At 41.6% G+C, this 24,184-nt stretch overlaps 1 protein-coding gene across 1 annotated transcript in view; it reads left to right on the forward strand.

Annotated features, from left to right (window-relative positions):
• LOC115370607 (calcium-binding protein 8) overlaps positions 1–24,184 on the forward strand; it is a 101,213-nt gene that overhangs the window by 13,287 nt on the left and 63,742 nt on the right. The window contains exons 2-3 of the mRNA XM_030067710.1: positions 3,442–3,563; positions 22,150–22,293. Of these exons, the coding sequence (XP_029923570.1) occupies positions 3,449–3,563; positions 22,150–22,293 (259 nt within the window). The 5' untranslated portion in view covers positions 3,442–3,448. The remainder of the gene's footprint in view (positions 1–3,441; positions 3,564–22,149; positions 22,294–24,184) is intronic.

Below are 24,184 nucleotides of genomic sequence, written 5' to 3' on the forward strand. Positions count from 1 at the left end.
CAGGTTCATACGCATATGCTCATTGAGTTAACTCTGCTTTTCTTTGTTTGTGACATCTATGTATCTATCTATCTATCTATCTGTCTGTCTGTCTGTCTGTCTGTCTGTCTGTCTGTCTGTCTGTGTCACCAAATGAAGTACAGATAAATGCACTCAGTGGGACAATGCATTAAACAAATTAATCCACACTGTTATTTGTAAGATTGGATTTGTGTCTCCAGACATCACCAACCTATCTGCACAAGTTGCTATGGTAACAACGTAGATGTCAGTAACTACTTACGCTGGTGATGCAGCTTTCCAAGCAGGAGAAATGTAGAGAATCTGCCGGCAGACAGTTTCTTTAAGCGTCCGTCAGTGGACTCTTGTTCTCGGTGTAGTCCTGCATAACGCTCTGCTAGTCGCAACACTGATTTTGCTCAGCTGCTCTGATGCACTTCTGTCACTCTGGATTTTATTTTATCATTGTGTCACTTTGCAAGTAACTCAAAAGACAGTTTGAAATCTGAGTGTCAAGAGCATCTGGACTAGGACGCATCTGTAGAAATCCAGTTGGAATCGCATTTCAAACCACCTTTAAATGTGGTTGGGATCCAGTTTGCAAAAAAATCATGTGCTTTTGGCTGTCCAGACATTCTACAGTCAGTCTGGATACAATCTGGCCATGCCCATAAATGGATTTGGGCTGGCAGTCTGAGCAAGGCCACCTTACAATCTGTCCTTGAAGAGTAAAAATCAAGCTAGAAACCTCTGTTGTCTTAAATGCAGACCTAAATCTCAGTAGTCATATTAATTCTCAAAACAAAATTTTTTTACGGCCTTAAAAATATCACAAGGGTCAGAGATTTGATGTAAAATCATGATCCTGAGAAACATGTACAGAAGATGCTGGACTCCTGCAGGACTGCTCACAGATCTGATCCAGAATGCTGGTGAAAGGCTTTTAACAGCAACAACTGAAAAAGCTCAGCATATTACTCCAGTTCTTAGATCACTACTCTGGCAAGCAGTTTATCACAGAATCAACATCAAAATACTATCCCATACATAATACTGTCCATAAATCACATAATGGTTTAAGTCCAAGATACCTATCAGCTCTTCTGACCCAGTACAGACTGTGCAGGCCTCTCAGGTTGCCTCTGGATTGCCAGCGAGTCAAAACTAAACATGCTGAAGCTGCTTTTAGCTTCCACACTGCTCAAATGTGGACCAAACTGCCAGAAGAGCTGCAACTTAAAACAATGACTGCTTCCAAGTCCAAGCTAAAGACCTACCTGTTTACCATCGCTTTTATTATTATTATTATTATTATTATTATTATTGTTATTATTATTTTTAAAAATAAAATGTACTTCCTTGCTTGCTTTTGTTGTTTTGCTGTGTTTCCTTTGGCTATGAAGTGCGCTATATAAATTTTAGATAGATAGTCACATTACTCAAGAACACAGAACCAAAGGTGTGAGAAGTGCCAGGCAACTGCAAATGCAAGCTACAACCCCGCCTACGCACTCATACACTTACACACACTCACATGCACACACCAGTCCACCTGATGTCTTAATCCATCGTGGGTAAAAGGATGATAATTACTGCAATCAGTTTTTGCCTGTCAGTCATAGCCTTTCCTCTCCAAAACAAAGCATTTGCAAAAGTATTAACATTTTCTACACATTAAGGTTTAATTTGTTGAATCACAGTTACATCACACAGCTGACAGAGTATAGGCTAGCTCGTAACAGTGATATTACAGGAGCAGATAAGAGCGATGATTGTAATATTCAAAATGACAGCTGAAAGATGGCTAAATAATTGATGAATTGGGAAATGAAAAATCCTGGCATTATGTGTGAGGAAAGCAGCTTGTAAAGAAAGCTTTAGGCATAGTTGCAGACGTCTTGATGTATGTGGTTATTAAAATGACAAACAAGAGGGATGTAGAAAACGGTTTTCAGTTTGTGCAGTAATGAATGCCTGGCAGCACCAACCTGTGAACTTTGAGTCTCAGGTATGCCTAAACTTTTGAAGACTTGGAAATTTCAACACTCAGTGTTTCAAAATTCAAAACACTAAAACCCCTAAAATGAATTCTAAACCTGTTTTTGCAAAGCATGTTAACATGATGTTTTTGTAGAGGTGGTTAAATGTGCAGTGATGACAGCTGCATATGCATTAGAGCCTGGGGAGGTAGCTTGAATGAATGAATGAATGAATGAATGATCCATACACTGTGTCTGTGCGATGAGGTGAAGTTTCCAGTCTGCCATGATCCTCACAGTCTCTCAGAAACCCAAATAATAAATGCCATGAAATTCTATGGGTTTTATTTTGTGGAGGTCAAACTGTCACATGAAAAATTCAAAAAGAACAGCTCTTTACAAAACCAGTGGCATGGATACTGTAATACCCAGCCCTTGGGGGCAAAGAGTTTCCTATAGGGGAACTATTTTCTGCCAGCCAACACTGGCAAACTCAATTTCTGCCTCAAATTTGTACATGTTGAGGGAGGATATATATACAGTGTCCTTTGAACTCACCTCCGTTTACCTCTGTCTTCTCATTTGACTTCATGCCATTTCCTCTCTTAATTCACTCTTAACTCATGGTTAGTGCTTATGTTAAATGTTTCTGTTTGTGTGTCAAGAAACTTTCATGTAGTGCAGTGTTTAAAACAGCCTTTGGTAGAACATTTCCAAACCTCTTTTTTTTTTAACTCCTCATTTGGTTTTTACTCAAAGAGTCCATCAAGATAAAATCCAATTAGAGAGAGGGAGGTACTCCTAGTCTCACTGCTCTATGTGCTCTATTTTCCCCCTATACTCTCTGGCTTCCATTTATTACATAATTGATGGTCTTATTCATTCATATGTGCACATGTGCATGTACACATGCATGCACGTGCACACATACCCCTAGTTGTACTGGTGTCCCTCACTGTGTGATTTTTCTCTTTGATGAATGAGTTCTGCTTCATTTATACTGTGCACACAGGGCACACATTGGTTTTAACATTACGTTTTTAAACTAATACCACAGCTGGTGCAGACAGGCCTCCTGAAGCTGGATAAAGTTTCACTTCTCACTTTTATTTGACTTGGTGATATGGTGTAAGTTTAGATGAAGAGGGAATTTATGCCCCAATACACTTAAATTCTCCATCTCTTTTGCAAGGTAGCTGATTTGCATGCCTATTACAATTTTCATGCACAGTCACATATGCAAGAAACTTTAATTGTTGCAATGAAGTCACTCACATGGAGGTTTTCCTCTGTTGATGAATGCTGTATTGATAGATTAAGAGTAATGGGAGGAATTTAATTGGCATTTGTGTTCGAACTAACCTGCCAAAAGCCCAGGAGATAAATTTCCTCTATTTCTCAATGCTGTCCTCCCTTTTTCACTGTTGACTAAAAGTTTCCCTTCGCTCTGTTTTCTCTCTAGGGAGAAGATGCCGTTCCACCATGTGACAGCAGGCCTGCTGTACAAGGGGAACTACCTGAGCCGCTCGCTGTCGGACAGCGACAGCGACGTGCTGGCCAGCATCTCCGTGGAGGAGCTAGATGGTGAGACTTCTCCGTAAAGGTCCTGGCTGCTGTCCTGCATCACATTTTAATGTCCATTAACAGCAATTTGGCTGCCCATTTTCCTCTCCCATAAGAAGCACTGACTTGTAATTTTAAATAAGGGAAGACAGATATTTACATGTAGCGACCATCATGTATGAACAAAATTTGAACAGCATGCTTAATTTGTGTTGCATTTTTCCCCTGGTCTTGCATTTATTTACTTGCAAACATTTTAATAGTTGTTAAAGTGTAATCTTGGGTGCTATGGTGGCTCATCCGGTGGAGCCGTCACCACGTGTCGTTGTTGAGGTGGCCTGGTTTCAGTTTCAGCTCCAGCCCTTTGCTGCCCTTTGCTCTTTCTCCCCGTCTCTCCTCTCTCATATGATCCGATTCTTTTGGAGAGCTCTTTGGTATGAACGATGGGAAAAGAGTCATATGTTTTTATTGCTACACCCAAATGTCACTGCCTGCCCTGAGCCACTCCTCTTTACATGAGAACTGTCACAAGGTCAACCCGGCCCTACTGTGCCTCAGACAGCTGTGCCTAACCCTAACCGTGACCCTGACCTACCTAAAAACCAATGGAGGCAACGTGTAGCAATGAGTACTAGCCAATATATATATATATATATATCGATACATGTGTGTTTTGTTTTGTTTGTACTAGCCAATATATATATATATATATATATCGATACATGTGTGTTTTGTTTCACTATTACTAGTTATTATAACTCAATAATGATTCAGGCTATACTCAATTCATGATTGCTTTTTCATGTGTCTGGTAAAACTTTGGTTCACACAAAGTAATTTCTATTAGATTCCTGGCAATGGTGATATCTCTGGAGTAAATAGAGAACTGGGTAGTTACATTGACCAGCGATGGCCAGCATGGCTGAAAGACAAGAGAAACTTAAACTAACAAGGACCACTTAGCATAATAATGCCGGCAAAATAAAATAAAATACAAAATAAATAAATAAATAAAAATACTCCATCTAGCAGTTTGATTTTTTTTTTTTTTTTTTTTAAAGGAAATTCTGTCAAAAGCATAAAATGTTCCATCACAGAGATGATCGTGATTTCTGACCAGTGGTCATTTTCACGACTCTCACCATACTTTGCTCCTTTGCTCTCCTCTTTATAGACAGTGAGAGGAATCTTGTTACTGTGCCGCTGTCTGGTGCTTTTAATGGACATTAAGCATTAATGCAGGAGGGGAGGTCTGCATGGAGCTGGTCAGTAGTTGGGTCAGGTGAAATCTGAACAGACAGTGACTCCAGGCCAGAGGCTGGGAGGACTGAGCTTTTTCATACAAGGCCATTTTGAGGCACTGTCAACCAGCGACACTGGACTCTTACTGGCAGACTTGGCAATAAAATAATCCCATCAGGCTTGGAGTAACATTGTAGTCAGCAATTATCTCAACAGGCTTTTTCTGCAATTTTGGGACCCCCGTCAACATTAAATATTAATGATTTTTTTTCCCTGTAAATTGTTGGAAGGAAAACATGTTTTACTTTTTGTTGAGTGTGCATTGTTGATAAATGCACATGTCAGTGGAGTTTTGGGAAGGGACTGTGTTTCCATGCCATTGCCTTTTGGGGAATACTGTAACATCTAGAAATGTGATTTAAAAAGGAGCAAAAACTATGAGACACCCTCTGGGTTTTACATCAGATCCAAGCACAGTATATTACCTTTTTGGACATTCTGGCTACAAATATGATTCTTTATAAGTTTTGTTTTACTCTGTTGTTTAAGACCACGTCACTCAGTCATATATCTCCAGGTATGGAACAATTTTCCTGAACTAGTTACTTTACAAAGGCTGCTAATTTTGTCTTTTTGGGCATGACAGCCAAAACTAAGCCACAAACCTGTGATAGCTGTGTTTCAAAATACAGATGCTCGTCCCAAGCAGTCCACTCAGCACTTTAGACAGTATACATTGCAATAAAACATGCTACAAACAAACAGCCTTCTCATCATCTGAGCCAACAGGAGTTTAGAGTTTCCAATCACGGTAATCTGTTATTCTTATAGCTTATCTCACCAGGAACGTTTGTGGTCTGCTGGCTTCACGCTTTTCACCATCAGTTCCCAGCACTGTAGCCAAGGCTGTGTTTATGAAACTTTTGTTTTGCGACTCTGTCTGCGAGTAATCCCCTCAGCCTGTAGAACACAAGCCTGATCGATAATAGTCTGCCAGAGTAAGCAGCGGCAGCCTCACAAGGAGTGAACAAAACCAGACACGCTAAAGCCCCTGAAATATTAAACCAATGATCTCACATTAAGTCACTGCCAGGCAAATTGGCTGCAGCTACTCTATCAGCATTGCTTGGACTTTTTAATATGCATAGGGATATTGGCAGTGCATGAATTTCTCATTCAGTCTCAATGAGTTAATATTGTATGGTGAAAGAGAAACAGCTTGTGGTTAGGAGAGGTCCTCGTGAGGTCAGTCAAATACTGTGGCACTGACAAATTGGAGTGTGTGAGCATTCATGCAGAAAATTATATTTCATTATGAAGACATACTGTATTTCAAGTGGCATTCGTAGCTGCATTCAGTGTATGAAAAGTGCCATATAAATAGTTATTATTACATGTTAGGTTAGTGGTGGTCTGAAGGTTTGAAAAGTGATGTAGCTAAACGAGTAATATAAATAAATACTCCATGACCTTCACAAGTGTTTAAGTGCTTTTGAGCAAGCCATCTCAAGTGCAAGTGCATGTTGGTCAACAGTAAAAGACTGTGATTGTAGTTTTGTCCTAAATATGTTTGTGAGCATAGGATAGGAAACCTTTTTGAAACATACATGCTTTTTTTTAATCCCTGAAAGTTGAGTTTTTGGGCATAAAAGAAAAAAAAAACTACCATTTTCTGTGCTCTCTGTATTTTGTCTTATTTGCAAAAAATAGCATTTTTTAATTCGGAGAGTTGGGATAACAACATGAAATCAACAAATATTCTTTCAAAGGAAAAAATCTCTGTAGACTGTTTAAAACAAACATAAAAATGCAGTATATTAATTAATTCATCTGCTAGTTCAACATATAATGAACACTCACTCTCAGTTGCCGCCATCACTGGTCAGATCTTTGCAGGGTGTGTTGTTACGGTTTGGTTTTGACCTCTAACAAAAGTATCTCAAGTGACGACAAGTGATGACACTTGAGATAGTTTTTGTTGCTTTGTAATTCAATTTTAACATTAATTAGCCATCTCTGTATATCTCCTGCTCATTCTCGTAACCCCAGTACACCCAAGACAGCCTTCACTTTCTGCACATTCAACACCTCTGCCTCACAGTATTTAAAGAGGCAATTTACTGTATTTGTCCAGGGCCATTAACAGTCGTGCTACACTGGGCCGAGCTGTCACATGGCGGCCAGAGTGGAATCAGTCAGCTGGTGTACTTTGTTAAGCTCTCATGCCTCTGGAGAGGGAAGCTGCTATTGCCTATAAGGCTACACAGAGGGAACAATCGCCCCTAAAGACTTTCTCACTGCATGGACAGTGCCCTGTAATTTGACAATACCATTCTTTGGCCACTGAAAGTTAGTCAACTGTGGATGAATTGATGTGGATTTGCAGCAGACAGTTATTCTCTGCCAGCAGCAGCATAGCAAAGGCTGGTAATTTACCAGCGTGGGCTTGACACATGCATGAACTTGGCACAGAGTTTCTGAGGTGTAATAATTTAAGCACCAAGATTAGCTACTGATTTTTTTTTTTTATCACTGATGAAGAAATTAGATATTGCTAATTCTTGACTATCTGTGGCTACATGTACTGCCCATGCCATCACATTTACCCTTACAGGATCAGATGTCAATGTTAATCTCTGGTGCCAATAAGCTGAGAACTAGCTTTGTAAATTCATAAAGCGTTAGTTTGACCATTTACATGCAAATGCAGGATAAAGTTGATATCGTGCTGCTTTTGAGGGGATTGTCTCATTTTCATCCAGAGACCTACAATATACACCCATTGCTTTTAAACATAGTACCAGGTGTGTAACAATTACCATTAGCAACAGATTCATCTAACATCATAACACATACAAAAGGTATAGGTATTTTTTATACCAATAGGTATAAAAATTTATACCTATTGGATTCAACAATTATTCAACAGTGCAGTATCCCTGTGTTTGTGTGTTTATATCTATCTATCTTTCTTTCTATCTATCTATCTATCTATCTATCTATCTATCTATCTATCTAACTATCTATGCACACACACACACACACACACACACACACACACACACACATATATATATATATATATATATATTCTTTTTTTGTGGTTGTGTTTTTGTGTAGCGGTTGTCCGGTAACCAGAGGGTTCCTGGTGTGTCAAAGTGCCCTTGAGCAAGATACTGAACCCTTCAACGCTCCTGATGGACAGCTAGGCGCCTTGCATGGCAGCCTCTGCCATCAGTGTGTGAATGTGTGTGTGAATGGGTGAATGTGAGGCAAAAACATTGTAAAGCACTTTGAGTGGTCAGTAGACTGGAAAAGCGCTATAGAAATGCAGTCCATTTACCATTTATACATAATGCATACTTATACATACTTTTTAAAAAAAATTACTAATGTACATATTTTTGTATTTCTTATTTCTTTTTCTATTTCTTATCATTTAACTTATGCTTATAATATATTCTTCTCTTAAGAATTTGAGCAATGGCAACTGAACCAGTTTCCCCTCAGGGGTCAATAAAGTATTTCTGATTCTTAACCAGGGGGTGAATGAGGTGGTAAAACATCATAATACAATTACTTTGGCAGATATTATGACATGATTCACAATTTTATCAGGAATGGTATTGCATCATTATTTTTATTTTCAGTGAAAAAGGATTCAAATTATGATGATGCAGTTTTTGGTGGGGTCTTTACCAAGCAAACATGATTTCGTAAGTCTGGGGATCATGATTTAGCACCATAATACCATTATCATCATATTTGGATATTGCCCTTGGCCAGTTTTTGATATCATTTCAATTAAGTGTCCTAGTTATGACTATGACTGTGTACACTGATCCTTCTGTATGTGTAATGTGACTGATACCATGTTGTGAAGCCACTTGATGTACACCTGAGTTGGACTACCTTTGCTCCATGACCTGGATTGGATTTCTTTCATGTGACAAGTTTTGGAAAATCACTGTGGTCCAGATTCTCAGATGTTACTTTGTAAGGGCAATTTTCACATATTTTGCACTCCAGCAGCTGGAGCTAAGAGCACAGGACCCTCATTTTGTTCACTCAAACATTTATGCAAATTACATCAGGGTGCAAATTAGCCCTCAGAAAAGTGCACTGCACAGGAAAATATCCCTTTTATACCACAAGCGTAAAGTACATGCTTCACCTTTGAGACTAATCCACCGACACTGGCATCGCTGTGCCCTGAGATGACTTTATAATCTGAGTTCTTTCTGATCTTATCTGAGAGCTCAGAAGAGAAAGCATCTCTCTTGCATACCTGACTTCCTGCCAGTGATGCCTTCACCTTGATAGCAGTCATTCTAAATGGCCACACTGATCTCCTTTACCAAAGGCTTTTACGCTGCCTTTCAAAGTGCCTTTATACAAGCCACAATTACTTGAAGGAATGGTGTCACAAGGTGTCAGTAAATTGCTCGCAATCTCGACATCCTCACTTACCAGCAACTGTTATGCTGATAAAATGAGATTTACACAAAATTTACATATGCATGAACATGACAGGCACAAAGAGGCTTTATTTTTTGACCAGTGATATGACACACCTCCCACTCATTGCACATGGCTAGTGAATAGCATGGCATTTTGATATGATCACTTTGCTGATGTGGCACACACTCTTTGTAAACCTTTGGTGGACCTGTGTGTTTCATGTTCTCATGATCATGAATTGCTGGTTGAGCAATGTTGGTGGTTCACGTACAACCAAGGGCAACTGCTGCAGGAACCCAGTGAAAAGTTATATTTGTCCTTTGGCACAAAACTTTTCTTTCTTTCTGTTACACAAATCAAATATCATTCAGTCTTATTTCTGGCCTCAGGCATTGGTGGGAATTTGTCAGAATATGACTAAATCCAACAGCAGGAACAGCAGGATATGAATATATTTGCAAGGAGTTTTGCGATGAAGTGCTCTTTGTTTTTTGTTTGTTTTGTTTTCTTGTTTTTTTTTTTTTGTTTGTTTTTGTTTTTCACTAAAGTGTGTCAACTGTTTACTAAAGAATAATGGGCTGGCCAACATGGAAATCATGCCGCTTTTTTAAAGGTTCAAAATCACCTCTCCAGTATGTTGGTGACAGTCTAGCCAAGCTATTAGATATTCTGTCCATCAACAGAAAGGTTAGAGGTTCAATCCCCAGAATATCTAATGTTTCCACTAGCAGAGGCCATGTGTCCTTTCACAGGATATTGAATCTCTACCAGCCCACTTATTGTAAGTCGTGTTGTGTTTAATGTCTGCAAAACGCCGTAAATATAAATAAATTAACATGCCGTGCTATTCAGATTAAAATTGACCACAGTCACGCTTGGATAATAAAAATCAAAGTGTCATATTACACCTGTTTCTTTTGTTACTCAGAGACACTTGTAGAGAGCAGGTGGAGGTTAAATGTCTTTTCAAGGACTATGAAACAGGATGCATGGCGAGTGATGAACACATTGGTTACTGGGGGGATCAAACCACTGACCTTCTGGATTTAAGATTAGTCTCTATAGCCAGAAAGGCACCTTTCCAGCAGCTGGCATGTGTCATCTGTATGTATAAAGAGGGGCAAACTTGGTATTTCATCCGTACAGGCGTGGTTTTTCCAGGACGTGGTAGTGCATGCTTTACGTGACTGTCTCAGCCTGTGTTCTAGGCAACTTCATATGATAACCTGCATACAGCTTAGAACAAAAACACTGAATTATGGTTTCATGAAAATCAGAGATTGGACTATGAGGCAGCGTATGGGCTGGTTTAATTTCTGAAGCTTAGACTTTATTTGATGCATGTCAAGTGGGAAAGCATACAGAATATAATTTTCATGTTTTATATAATTTGTGCATTTGGTCTCATACCTATGTACATGGAAACTGATATTCTGCTTTGTGAGCCCAATCAATCAATGGTATCAATGGGATTCACTGATGCCGGATACTACACTGTTATCAGACGCCCCATCTATGCAGATTTTTAAGTTTTTATGGAATCCCTGTAAGCTGCTCATATTGTAGCTTGTTGGGCTGGGTGTCGAAGTTCTGTGTTCTTGATATGATATTGGGGCATTTGAAGTACAGTTTTGTAGTACTGTTTATGTGATCTGTTAGTTGGCATAGATTTGCATGGTTAGTCAGTTTGTGCTAATTATTTCTGATCAGTGTGGCTGCCACCGTTTGCTGTTTGTTTGACTTTGATGTGATTTGTTTCAAGGCTGATAAGTGCTTGTCTCAATATGGGCTTGGATTGTATGATTCATAATTCTTGTAGGTTTGATAATTGCAGAGTCATACATCATGTGTCGCTGCCTATGACATTATGTAGTTCAGGCGCTTTAGCAAACACTTCCCCAAATGTCCCATCGCTCTGCTGCGTTCACCACATGTGTTCAACAAGCTGTAGTTTCATTCCAACATCGCATCCAGAGGGCATACACATGCAATAAGTGGGAGTAGAATGAGGGAAGATTGAACATGCATATAAACTCTACTCAAAATATATAAGAGTATAGCGGCATGAAATGAACTTCTTGATGTAATTGGCTTTTTTTGGCCTGTTTTTACCTGTTTTTAATGATTGGTTGGGTGTTTCAGGCTTAATTACGTTCATGTTTTACGTCACATAACCATAATTACTGTCTTAAAATAAAAAAGAGTACTATATCATTCATTCCATTTGACTTTCATTTTGATCATCACTTACTTTTATCATCACTTACTAATTCATAATTCATGTATTCATGTATAATAGACTTGTGACATGGAACACAAAACATTAAAAAGAAAAGAACATTGTTAATTTTGTTTTTGTTTACAGTGAATCTCTGGATGACGAAAGATATGAAACAGATCAGTTGCAGTTTTGAAAGATAAAAGCTTGATTTTATCCCTCATTAAAAAAAATTGCGGCTATATTTTTCATTTTTTTAAAAAAATGACATTTAAATTCAGCTCTATTCTCTACAGTTTTACTTAAAGAGACATAAACCTGAAAGAAAATTTAATTGATTTTTTTCCTGGTGTTTTTTTTTTTTTTTTTTTTTTTTAAATACTGTTCTTAAAGAAATTCTGTGGGCTAGCTGAAGGCTGCATGTAAAGGGATAGTATTTGAGTGGAATGTACCTTTAAAACCATAAATGTGTAGTGGTAGCCTGTATATGAAAAGACTGGGTCATCAGTGGTTTGGGGCCTGAAAAGTTCAAGGTTTTCAGGCTCTTGGCAAAGTTTTCAGGAGTTTCAAAGGCAAACCCTGACCAAACAAAAAAAGAAAAAAGAAAAAAGAAAAAGAAAAAAGAGAGGACCGTTTTGCCGTGGAGGACTGAGTGTCTCTGGCCTTGGTGCTGAGTCTCTCACGGCGCTGTCTGTGGTCCTGACTGCACTTGCTCTCTCAAACTGGAGCCAGAAATGAATCTGCTTTGCCTCCTGAGCCAACAAAAATACCACTCAGAGCAGGAGTTGCTCTAAAGTTAAGCTTAATGTTTTTTTTTTCTTCTTCACCACGGTGCCCAAGTTAAATAAAACTTTTAGATCTCAGTCTCAGTGCAGGTATTGAACTCAAAGCTCTGGTGTTGTGACAGCACTAGTATGCACCAGGCATGTCTCTGCAGCTGTATCTGAAAGGTCAAGCAGAAGGCCACAGTGGGCAGATTACATAATGCAGGCGAGCAGACAACATTCACTCAGGCATGCGTACGTGTACACACCCATACACACTGCACACAGAGGTGTGCACGCACCCGCATTAACATATAATTGTATATATCACAAAAGAACTTTACAAGGCATCCCACATATAAAATTAATACAGTCTCTCAATTTAGGATTCTGCTCAGTGTAAGCTGGACGTTTCTGTGCCTTCTTTTGTTTTTCTATCCCGCTGGTATTAACATTTTTCTACTAAATGCCAGAATTCAGTTGAGAAATCTGGCATATATTTCCCACTTGCCACAGGTCCTAATGGAGAGTAAGTAGTTCATGTAGATTGAGTCACACAAACATATAAACCAAGTCTCGATGTTGTTACTGTGTTCCGACAAGCCACAGACACAGGAAAGTTCTCTACAAAGGCCTGAATCACCGACCGGCTTATTCATGAAACGCTCATTTCAGTGTACGAAAATAAATCCCTGTGCCTTTGATGTAGCCATGTTGGCTTGTTAGCACTGTGTGTGTATGTATGCATGTGGGTTTGCGGATGTTTGTGTTTGGTGAGTGAGTGTGTGTGTGTGTGTGTGTGTTAGACAAAATGAGTGTCTGGATAACAAGACTTTCTGTTGTTACAGTTCAGGTTGTTGGTTTATTTGCAGATGTTTGTGGAATTAGCAGCAGGGGAGATGCTGCTCAGGCGTTAGCCCTCTGATATTTAGGCACTAAGCCTGATTCTTTGTCAGAAATCACTAATATAACCTGTTTGCTTTCTGCATGATTAACTGCAGTCATAATTTCTCCTTGATTACAATAAATATTTGAAGAAAGAGCTTAACATGTCTGTTCAAGCTGTTGGACTTGGTGTTGGGGTACAGGCTGACGATTTCCACCTCTGATTCTGCTCTCATTGGCAATTTCTGTTATCCACATTTGGTCCTAATGGGTTTGAGACTAGCATGGAGAAAGCAGCAATGGAAGGGGAAAGACAAATAGCTTTCAAATTAATCTGACCACATAGTGGCAAGTTGAAATGTAACACAATGAAACATCTTGTAACCTTTAACCTAAGAAAGGGGATTGTTGACTATCAGTAATGCACGCATGCACTTCTGTGTGCAGGTAATGCCACAGATGCTCTAAAGTAGGAGACAGGGCATTGAGTTTCATCTCTGATTAATTTAATGATTTAATTTAATTTAATTTGCAAATTTTGAAAAAATGTACCATTGTCAACAGAAAGACGAGATTGCTTTTCTTATTATATGAAAAGTTGATCATGGAGATGCATGGTTTTGGTTGGCCAGCAGTGATTTGCTTTTTGTATTTAGGGGCACTGTCAGATTGTGCAGAACATGGATTGCTAAAGTTCCTTCTGAAGGACTTAAGAGCCACAGAAAAATGTCTCATATGTATTTTCTATCCACAGCTCCATGAAACAGCAGGGTTATGACATTCTGCTTTGTGGCAGCCCTTGTAAATGCCAAGAGCTGCTTGTGTGTCTTACTTAGATGATGTCACCATCTTAAGCTTTTCCCCTTCAAATACTCATAACCTCGACAATAATAACACATATCACAGACGAACAAATCATACAATACTGTATGTATACAATGCAGCCAAATTGGCTATATTACAAATGCAAAGAGATAAAATAAGATAAAAGGTAGAAATAAATACTTACACCAGTTCAAATTCATGTGTGTATTTTATACATTTTATATCTTTTGTTCCTGCACAGATGATTCATATCATGTGTCAAGAATATAATAGAATAATAGAAGAAAAATAGAATAATAAAAAAAAGATTTCCTCTTCTTCCTCTCTGAAATTTCATTTTGTGGATAAAGAATGTACCCAGTCAAATAAACAAATTTGTAATAACTGTCTAATACAAGAAATTATGAAATTTTGTGAAGTCTGTGTTCAGCTTTACACAAATATACTGTATATTCTTAAATCTCTCCAGAAGGCCTCACTGTGCACAGAACTGAAGAACAGATGTTCAGGGTGATATTACAGGGGATGTGTAGGATTTTAAAAGATGACCTGGTGTCCTCCCATTTTAACCCTTTATAGGGCACTCATTGAAATACTTTGAAATTCAAAAAAAAAAAAAAACAACAACCCTAGACTGTTATTAGAGAACATGACAGGACTTTATTACTTCTATAAAATTTTTCTAAAATTTTCATTTTGTAATAGAAAATCAAAGCCAATGAGATTGGTCAAATGCAACGATCATGTGACCTGGAATGTAGAGCGATCTTTGCTGATTGGCTGGGTGAAGACCAAATGATTATTGAACTAACTGAGACAGGGGATGGGCCTGATATGGAAAATTTCTGAAATTACCAAAAATAGTCACTTGCCCTATAAAGGGTTAAACAATCTCTCTTAATATTGTTTTCTGTCTCAACTTCTAAATATCAGTTAACAATCTAAAATATTTTTCAGTGTATCTAGTCCTTTGAGAAGGCAGTGTAATGTCCTCTGTTCGCTGCAGAGAAGACCTCAAGCTCCACAGAACCCCCGACTCCTGGAAGGTTTACAGTTCAGCCACATAATCCTCCACCCTGCCTCGAATTATTCAGCGCTCAACAGTGTGCTCATGCGTGCCATGCAATCATAGTGTTCTTCAGAGATGTGACATTCCACCTCTATTTAAAAAACACCAGATGCTTGTCACTCTCTCTCTTTCTCTCTTGTCATACACCCTCTCCTGTCTGTGGGAACACTTATGAAATATGCATTTATGAAAGCACAGCCTGCCGACTTCTTCCACTGAAGACTGGATTACACGCCAAGCAGCTTAGTGAGCGGGTTGCTGAGACATTTGTGTAGAAATGAGGCGGTGCTGTCGCTACTGTAGAGGTGAGTCAGTTTAGTAAAGATGGGTGGTCACCGGATGGCTGAAACAACAGAAAACTGCAATCAAATGCAGTCAACTACTAATATACTGATTTTTAATATTTATGTAGTCCAGGGATATTAATCACAAAGAAGACTACAAGCAAAATCTGAGTACACACATGCACTGTCAGTCCATACATGCATCACCTTGTTCATTTACAGGTGTATAGTTGTCTGTTACTTCATATATATCTTGTAGCTGGTACTTTGTAGATACTAGTTGTCGCTGTAATAAAGTGTTTTACTTCACATCAGTTGAGTGTTTTCTGAGTGGAAATCTTGATCCCTCTTCAGCAAAAGACCTGCCTGCCTTTCAGTTTATAACAGAGTGCACTTGTATGCTTAGGCTATCAGTACTAAGCTAATAGCACTGATGTAAACTGCTCTCTTGCCTGATCACCAAGAGATGTAGTTTTGATCGGGTATCATTACGCCTATCCTTAGGTAAAATTGCCTTGGTTAACTAATAATCACTCTTATGGTGATTAATAATGGCTTTCAATAATTTCCCGTATCATTTATGAAAGCCTTTCCGAGCAAGTATCCTACATCACCATCATCCTTTCATGTATCTTCATGTTGGCATGGATGTTAAACAACAAATCCACTTGAGCAAAAATGTTTGACAAAAAAAACAAACAAAACAACAACAACAACAAAAAAGGTTGTAATAATGGACTTGCTACAAAGAGGCAAAAGTGGAGGCGGCGTTGTAGATGGCAGTGGTCTGTGACGTTATTGAACACATCATAACAGGAGGACAGAAAATTCTCTTCTATAACACAGGGTGGATTAAATGAGGCAAAAAAAAAAAAACTTCAATATCTACTCCTCATTTTGTAATAATTTCCACAGATTTGTCTGTTCATTTGCTTTTGTAATACATTTGTTAAATTAAGAGACTTGATGGACACCCTGTATTACCAGTGAGAGAAATTTCTTCCTCATGCCTCACTATTGGCTACACTGCCCCCATGATTTCCAGTGGTACTGTTCCTTTTCATCCATATCTGTAAGCTCCCTGAAAACATGCACAAATGTGGACAAAATGAACACAGGGCATGGGCATAATGGTCTGTCCATACACGTATCGGTTTCAATATTTAACATTTAGCATAAATGTATTTTAAGATGGTTTTTCTTGCTTGTTTATTTTAAATTTTCTATGGCACATGTGTTCGTTATTGGTCCTTGTCTTGATTTTGCTCCTGACCAGATCACATGGAGAAAAAAAAAAATCTCAACTAGACACGTAAGTGCTGATAGACAAAACAGTTCCCTAACCTGTAAGGTCCGCTGTGGTAAAAAAGATGATCACTCCATAGCATTATGTTATAAGTAGTGACTGTAGCTGCATAGTCCTGTAATAATTCTATTTCGTAACTGAACTGACTCCATGCAGGGTGGGAAACTGACACCAGCCAGGTGTGCTGATGGCTGGTTGGCTTTTTCTATCCAACACTGGCAGGAAACCAGCCATAACAAGGAGCTCCTGGACTCTTCTGAAATTCTAGTTAGCCTGTAGAAACTAGCCACTAGCATCTGCTACTGTGACTTGTTGACAAAAAGTGTGTTTTCTTCCCACACTACCAGAGCCTTTTACTAAGGTGAGATGCCATGCCAGCATTTAACTTCCTGCTGTATGAAGATGGATCTATTAATCTGTTTCTCTCTAAAACTGTAATTTGCACGTTTGGGTTCTCTGTCTCTCCACCCTACAGATTCCAGATGTACAGGGACTGACCCCCACGGGGGCACCTGACGTGGATTACTCTTGAAGTCACATCACCTGTGGTGGTCATGCACTGATTACACCTGTGGCTATAGAAGCACCATGCATGGCCTCTCTGATTCCTTGATTTCCACGGTCAAGCAGTCAGACGTGTGTGCTTGTTGGTGACAGCTGAGCTGTGTGTGTTAAGTGTGTGTGTTGACATCAGCGTTGTCCACTCACCTAGTGAGAAGGAGCATTGGTTTACGGGCCCCTCTCTGGATTGCTGTGTTATCTTTTCCACACACGCCGGTGGAAGCGCAGTAGCTGTGGCATCAGCTTTGCCGATCGGCTTACATAGCAGTTGTCTCCTTTGAAATCTGACCTGGTCGGGGGAAGCTGCAGGCGTGTTCCCCAGCTGATCGTTACATACCACCATGGCAAAGTGTGGCTTGTGTATATTAGCAGCAATGCTGTTTAACGCTCACAGCCTAGTCCCTTGTTGAACCTAACGTAGTCGGAGGGCAGAACAAACAGACGTGCATGGTGGCAATGTTTTAAGCAAACAATACAAACAAAACAAAAGAGCCTGGTAGCTAACATGTCTGCCTTGCTTTATCCTGCCAGAAAGAGTGAGGGAGGCCAGGGCTTTTTCTCATTTTCTCAAAAATTCCCAGCCACTCTCACTGAGCAGCTTAAGTAGAAAAAGAAGACGAAGCAGCCAAGATTAGTGATTTTGAATAACGGGGTCCCAGTCACTTTACACCCTTTATACTTCAGTGCTGATGATGTCCCCCCTGCCCCCTTCAGCTATGGGGACAGCCTCATCTACTAGTCACCACCCCACCTCCACCCTAGCAGGGCAGGAGGAGCCAGATCTGGTATAGTCTATGTCTGATGCTTCAGACGAGGGTGACGTTGATATCCTGGGGTGTGACACAGAGAGTGAAGACCTCCCTCCAGGTCAGGTGTGTGTGTAGGAAATGGAGGAGGAGCAGGAGCATCTACCTCCCCTCTATCATCAGTTCATTACACGGGCTACTCAGGCACTGAAAATAGAGATGCTGGCAGAGCAACACCGTAGCACCTCCCGTTTTGATGATGAAGGGGTAGGTCAGTCACACCCTTTTTCAGTTCCACTGCTTCCTAATTTGGATGAACTGGTACTCAGACAGTTTGAAAAGCCATCTGAAACCCATTGGTGGTCAGGATTATGTAGGCGACTGGCATGGTCCATGGTCTGGGGATTAGTTGTGGCCCATCACCTCCCATGGATCAGGCTTTAGGGGCCTTGGTGTCCCCCACCAAATTGGTCTCGGGGAAGCCAAGCTGCCCAAGCAGGAATATTAAGATGATGGATGCCATGCTTACCAGAATGCAGAGAGCAGTGGCAGTCCAGGGTCAAATGGTTAATACTGGGGCTATTCTGGCCTTGTATTAGTGCCAGCTGGCAAAACACTTGGAGATGAGAGATTCAGATCTAGCTGCTGAGGTGCAGCAGGTATCCTCCCTCCTAGCTAAGCTGATTAAGGAGCAAATGGTGGTGACTGGCAGGGCCCCCCTGTAGATGGTGAGGCGCTCTCTGGCTGTCGCAGTCATGGCTGCAGGGGGAAGACCAGCCCTGTTTGCTTAGGCTACCTGTGGTGCCATCTGCCTTGTTTGGGCTAGATGTGAATAAGATGCTCCAGCAGGCCCAGGATGCCCCCCATGTGTGCTTAGCAGATGTCAGGGATGCTCTGGCAGTGCTGTGAACAGCGTGCCTTAACAATCCCACAGGCTAGGCCTCATCAGCTGGTTTCAGGGGCTCCAGGTGACATAAGGAACTGGTTGGAAGCCAACCAGTGGAGCCGTGGGGACCCGTGGGGTGGACACCTGGGTGATTTCCACCATGACTCAGGAGTAGTGACTGCAGTGTCTGTGCTCACCCCCCCAAGGTCAGTTACCTTCAGTGGTGGCAGACTCTTGGAACAGGGCGTTTTGGCTGCGGAGAGCCACACTTTTGGCAAAGAAGGCCATCAGGGAGGTGGAGCAGAACAGTCAGCAGTCTGGATTCTATTCACGCTACTTCCTGATTCCCAAGAAGGAAAACTCAGACAGATGTTGGATTTAAGAGGGCTCAGCACGTTTCTGCGGCCCCTACACTGTGGAATGCTGACGGTGCCAAGGGTTTGACAGGCCACCCCCAGGGCAACTGGTTTGCCTAATTGCCTTGGAGGATGCATATTTTCAGATCCCAATATTGGAGGGATACACACGCTGTCTCAGATTTGCCTTCGATGGCAGAACCTTTGAGTTCTGTGTCCTCCCATTCAGTATATTGCTTGCTGCCCGCATGTTCACACGGTGCACAGATGCAGTTCTGGGACCCTTGCATTGGGAAGGTCTTTGAATCCTGAACTACTTGGACAATTGCTGGTGTGTGCTCGCTCAGAGAAGCAGTGCCACAACAATGTGAAAACACCTCGGCCTGCGTCTCAGCAGGACAAGAAGAAGGCTCCAGCCATCACAGTCCACAGAGTTCTTAGCTTTATGGTTGGATGCCACAGTAGGGTTTCTTTCCTTAACTCCAGGGAAATAGGCCGCCATCACAGCTTGCCTATCCCAGTTCCATCTGGGGGCCAGAGTAACCAGACTAACCCCATTTCTTGGGGTTGATGGCAGCCACAGTGCACATTGTGCCTCTGGCTCTTCTGAGCATGAACCCAGTGTAGCGCTGCCTCCTGAGCCTTGGTGTTTGTCTATAGAGAAACCTGCAAACCAGAGTGCTGGTGATATGCAGGTTGTGTACAGCTCTCCATTGGTGGGAGTGGCCAGCCAGTTTAGAACAGAGCAATGCATTTTGGCCAGTGGTGCAATCCCAGGTGGTATCATCTGACGTATCTCTGGTAGGCTGGGGAGCCATCCACGAAAGCAAGGGCATCAGTGGCCAACGGCATGAGCGCTGGCTAGAGCAGCACATCAGTCTTTTGGAGTTGCAGGTGATCTATCTAGCTCTTCTGCTTCCTGCCAGAGCTGAGGAGCCAACATGTGATGGTGAGAACAAATAGCACAGTGGTAGCGGTAAATATCAACAGACAGGGGGGTTGGGCTCCCCCTCGCTTTTGCAGATTGCTTCAAATCTGTGAGGGCAATAAATGTGTTGGGTTCTACAAACCTAGCAGTGGATCAGCTCTCCAGAGGGGGACCCCTCCCCAGAGAATGGATGCTGCATCCAGAGGTGGTGAGCGAGATCTGGGACTACAGGAGACAATGTGCTGCTTCCTGGGAGACAGCGCACTGTCCCCACTTTTTCTCCATAGGGAGATAGACTCTCCCTTGGGCACAGATGTGAGGGCACACCAGTGGCCACAGGGCCTGCTGTATGCCTTTCCTTCCTTCACCCTCCTGCATTCACTCCTACAGAGTGTAGGTGGAAGAGGTAAATCTCATTCTGGTGGCTCCCAATTGGGCTCAGATGATCTGGTTGTCAGCAATTGCACCCCTTCTTCAAGGACATCCCTGGGAGCTCCCTCCTTAGTGGGACCTTTTGTTCGCGGGACTCTGAACCATCCTTTTCCCCAGGGGCTCAGGCTGCCGCATGAGAGGGTGAGTTGTTAGCCATGGGGTTGCCCCAGTCTGTGGTTAGCACCCTTCAGGGAGCCCGGGCTCCATCAACTCAGGCAGCATATCGCTGGGAGTGTTTTCATCCTGATGCAATCTGAGACATGTGGATCTCCTCTCCTGCACAGCCCCGAACATCCTCCAGTTCCTTCCAGAAATGTTGGAGGTTAGCAACTCTCCCTCAACTTGGAGGGGAATGGTGGCAGCCCATGTTGGGCCTCAAAAACTGGCAGAGGGCTGTTGCAACCTTATGGCTCAGTTTCCTAAGGCTCATAGGGTTACTCCTTACGTCAAAAGGCCAGCTGTCCCCCAGTAGGATGGCAGCAGGACGTGGCTCTACGTACCATGCCTCCGCGACCACGGCTGTGTTGTGGTGTTTTTCTGTTAGCTAGCCTTGCAGCCTGGCAGGCTAGGAGACTGTTCACCCATTCAGAGTTGGCCTTAGTGTCTGGCGGGGCCAGCTAACATATGGAATATGTAAGGTGGAGAGATAGGCTTGATGTGATAAAGAATGGATGGTTACATGCGTAACTGAGGTTCTCTGAGTGGAGAGAATCTCTCTCCAGCTAAGACCCACTCTGAAACACAGCCCAGTCAAGGTCAACTGAAGAGGCAATGCATGCATGGTGCTTCTATAGCCTCGGGTTTAATCAGTGTGTGGCCACCACAGGTGATGTGTCTTCAAGAATAATTCACATCAGCTGCCCCCATGGGGGTCAGTCCTATGGACTCAGTCATATGGAAAATGTAGAATGGATTGATAGATTCTCTACTCAGAGAACCTGAGGTACGCATGTAACCATCCGTTATATGAAGTTTATTTATTCACTATTCTCAGTGGCCTTAGAGGTGATTTCTTCATTAAAAAACCATCAGTGAGTGATATTCCAGACATCAAACCAAATAATGAGATCTGTAACAACATAAATGATTAAAATGCAAACAGCAAAGTATGAAAACAAATAGCTTGGGGAGAGGCATTGCAAGCTTGCACATCAGAGAATATGAAGGTAAGGAAAGGAGTGGAAGTGACAGCAGCCGTGACAGCAGGTGGAGAAAATGAATTGATAGGTAGAATTGATCTTGTTAACTGGAGGCAGCAGTGTGAGACCAATCACATAACGCCCCCCCTTCCCCCTCCCCCTCCCACCCAGAAGCTGGGTCAGAGGGGGAGGGAGGGAGAGGGGGCTTGCAAATGGTGATGAATCGAGTGGGAAGGGTGAAATACAGAGAATGTTTAAGAGATGTGAGATGAATTGAAAGACAGCGAGAAGTATATTACTGTCACAGAAAGAGATGGAAAAACAAAGCAGGGTGTGAAGAAATAAAAGGGAGGGATGAGGCCGAGTAATGCAGAGTCACAGTGCTTTAGATGAACAGGGAGAAGACTCCATGTTTGTGCCACTCTGTATTTTAAGCAGGAGGGGTGAGGGAGCGGCGTGGACATTGTGTATGGATGCTGAGTCGTGTTCCTGTCTGTCTTGGCAGAGATCCGGGAGGCGTTTCGGGTGCTGGATCGTGATGGCAACGGGTTCATTTCCAAACAGGAGCTGGGCATGGCCATGCGCTCTCTGGGTTACATGCCCAGTGAAGTGGAGCTGGCCATCATCATGCAGAGACTAGACATGGACGGTGAGTCACGTCCTCATGCAGCACATGCACACACACACACACACACACACACACACACACATGTGCAAAGATATGCAGCACAGTACATATTTTGCATCCCAGCTCCCCTCATCTCTTCCGTCATGTACAGGCACATGATAAAATTGCAATAGTGTTCTCACCATGAGGAAAACAGTCCTGTCAATAGTGAAATTCAAAGAGTTAACATATATGACACTATTTTTCCTTGCACTCTCCTCACTTCAGATGCATACATACATATTCCCACGTGTGATGCATAAAACATGGATGGATACATGTTTGAGTGTGTACTGTTGTTCACCACTCACCACTAAACACGTGTACGGACGTAAAAAGTGGAAATGATCTCACTACAGATGCACTGGACATTTTAGCTCTTTGACATGAAAACACTATTTTTTCATATGCATATATCCTCGAGGCCTGCTGATGCAAAGAAATAACATCGATGGAGAAATGTGAGATGAGATGTGATGTGTGTAAAGTGGTAATCCCAGTCTCACGTTGCTCAGAAACCAAACTGTGTTCATTGCATTTGCAGGGACTTTGTAACCTGACCGCTGAATTACCTGCCCACTCTTCAGAATTTTATTCATTCAATTCAGAAGTCTGGTGTTGCCCTCATCAGTGACTTTGTTGGAAATGTATTCAGGCCAATCAGTGCCTTTGTTGGTGGGAGCAAACCTTGATGATATTATGAAGCTGTGCCAGAGCTATAACTAGAAAAATGGTGGCAGCCATGGTTAATATAGATGCTCCTATCCTGACCACACAAAAATAAGAGCAATATTATGCGCTGAAGGCATTTGTCTTAAATGTTTAAATGTCATGATTTGTAGACACTGAGTGCCATTGTCATAAAGTTGATGTTTATTAAACATAGTTTGTGCACTGACTAATGCCGTGTTCATCAAGTGAGGAGGTTTGTTCACTATAACTGGGAAGCCAGACAAAAATCATGTAAAATGGATTTGTGGTTGACACATAGCAGCAATACATCCGAAAACAAGGAGAGAAAGTGAAGAAGCAAAAACTGAGACATGAAAATATTGTCAGTCTCAGGCTGTTGTTTCAGACACTGATGGAGCTGTATTGTACCCCTTTATATAGGCTTTTTTTTTTCTAGCAAATATTTTTATAAGCACTGGCCAAGGGGTACTTGGCTGAAAAAAATATTTCAAAGGGGGCACCTTACTGAAAAAAGTTTGAGAACCACTGTATTAAGTGATACCTGTAGTGGTGATTATGACTAATAACGTCCATTCAGTGGTGTGATAACAGTTGAATCAGGTGCAAGAAAACACAAACACAGCTAATCACTGTGTTTTCCAATCTGTGTACTACATGGACAACAACCCACATTTTAAAAAGAGTATGAGGCGCAAATGTGCAAATGTAGGACATGGGGCCAGATCACAGGAAAAATATCTGAGTTTCCCTCGCTGCTAAAACACAGCCTTTGATAAATGTTTTTCAGTTTGGCTGTGGTGACAGAGAAAAATACTACAAAATGTTCAAGGCTCATATTAAAGTTTAAGAACTTGGACTGCGTTTATTCCTCCTCCTGACTCATCCGCATCGCAGTCTTGGAGACTACAGCTTCTTTTGCGCCTCAGGGCAGATCTTACTGCTCTGTCTGCTGTGAACCGAGAGGCAGGGCACCAACGCCTCTGTTTTAGGAATTTTCTGAAGTATAATGTTGTTTATTTATTTACTCATTTAAGTTCTCCTCTTATTTGCGTCTCCATGTGTGCAATACAAGTTCCCTGGGCTTGTTATGTGGAAGAGCTCTTGCTCTTTTAAATGGCCCACAGCAGCTTGCTCTCACTTACTGATATCAGTGGCAAAGGGTTTCTGAACCTGAGGTGGG

The sequence above is a fragment of the Myripristis murdjan genome, chromosome 13 (assembly GCF_902150065.1).
Source record: "Myripristis murdjan chromosome 13, fMyrMur1.1, whole genome shotgun sequence".
NCBI lineage: Eukaryota > Metazoa > Chordata > Actinopteri > Holocentriformes > Holocentridae > Myripristis > Myripristis murdjan.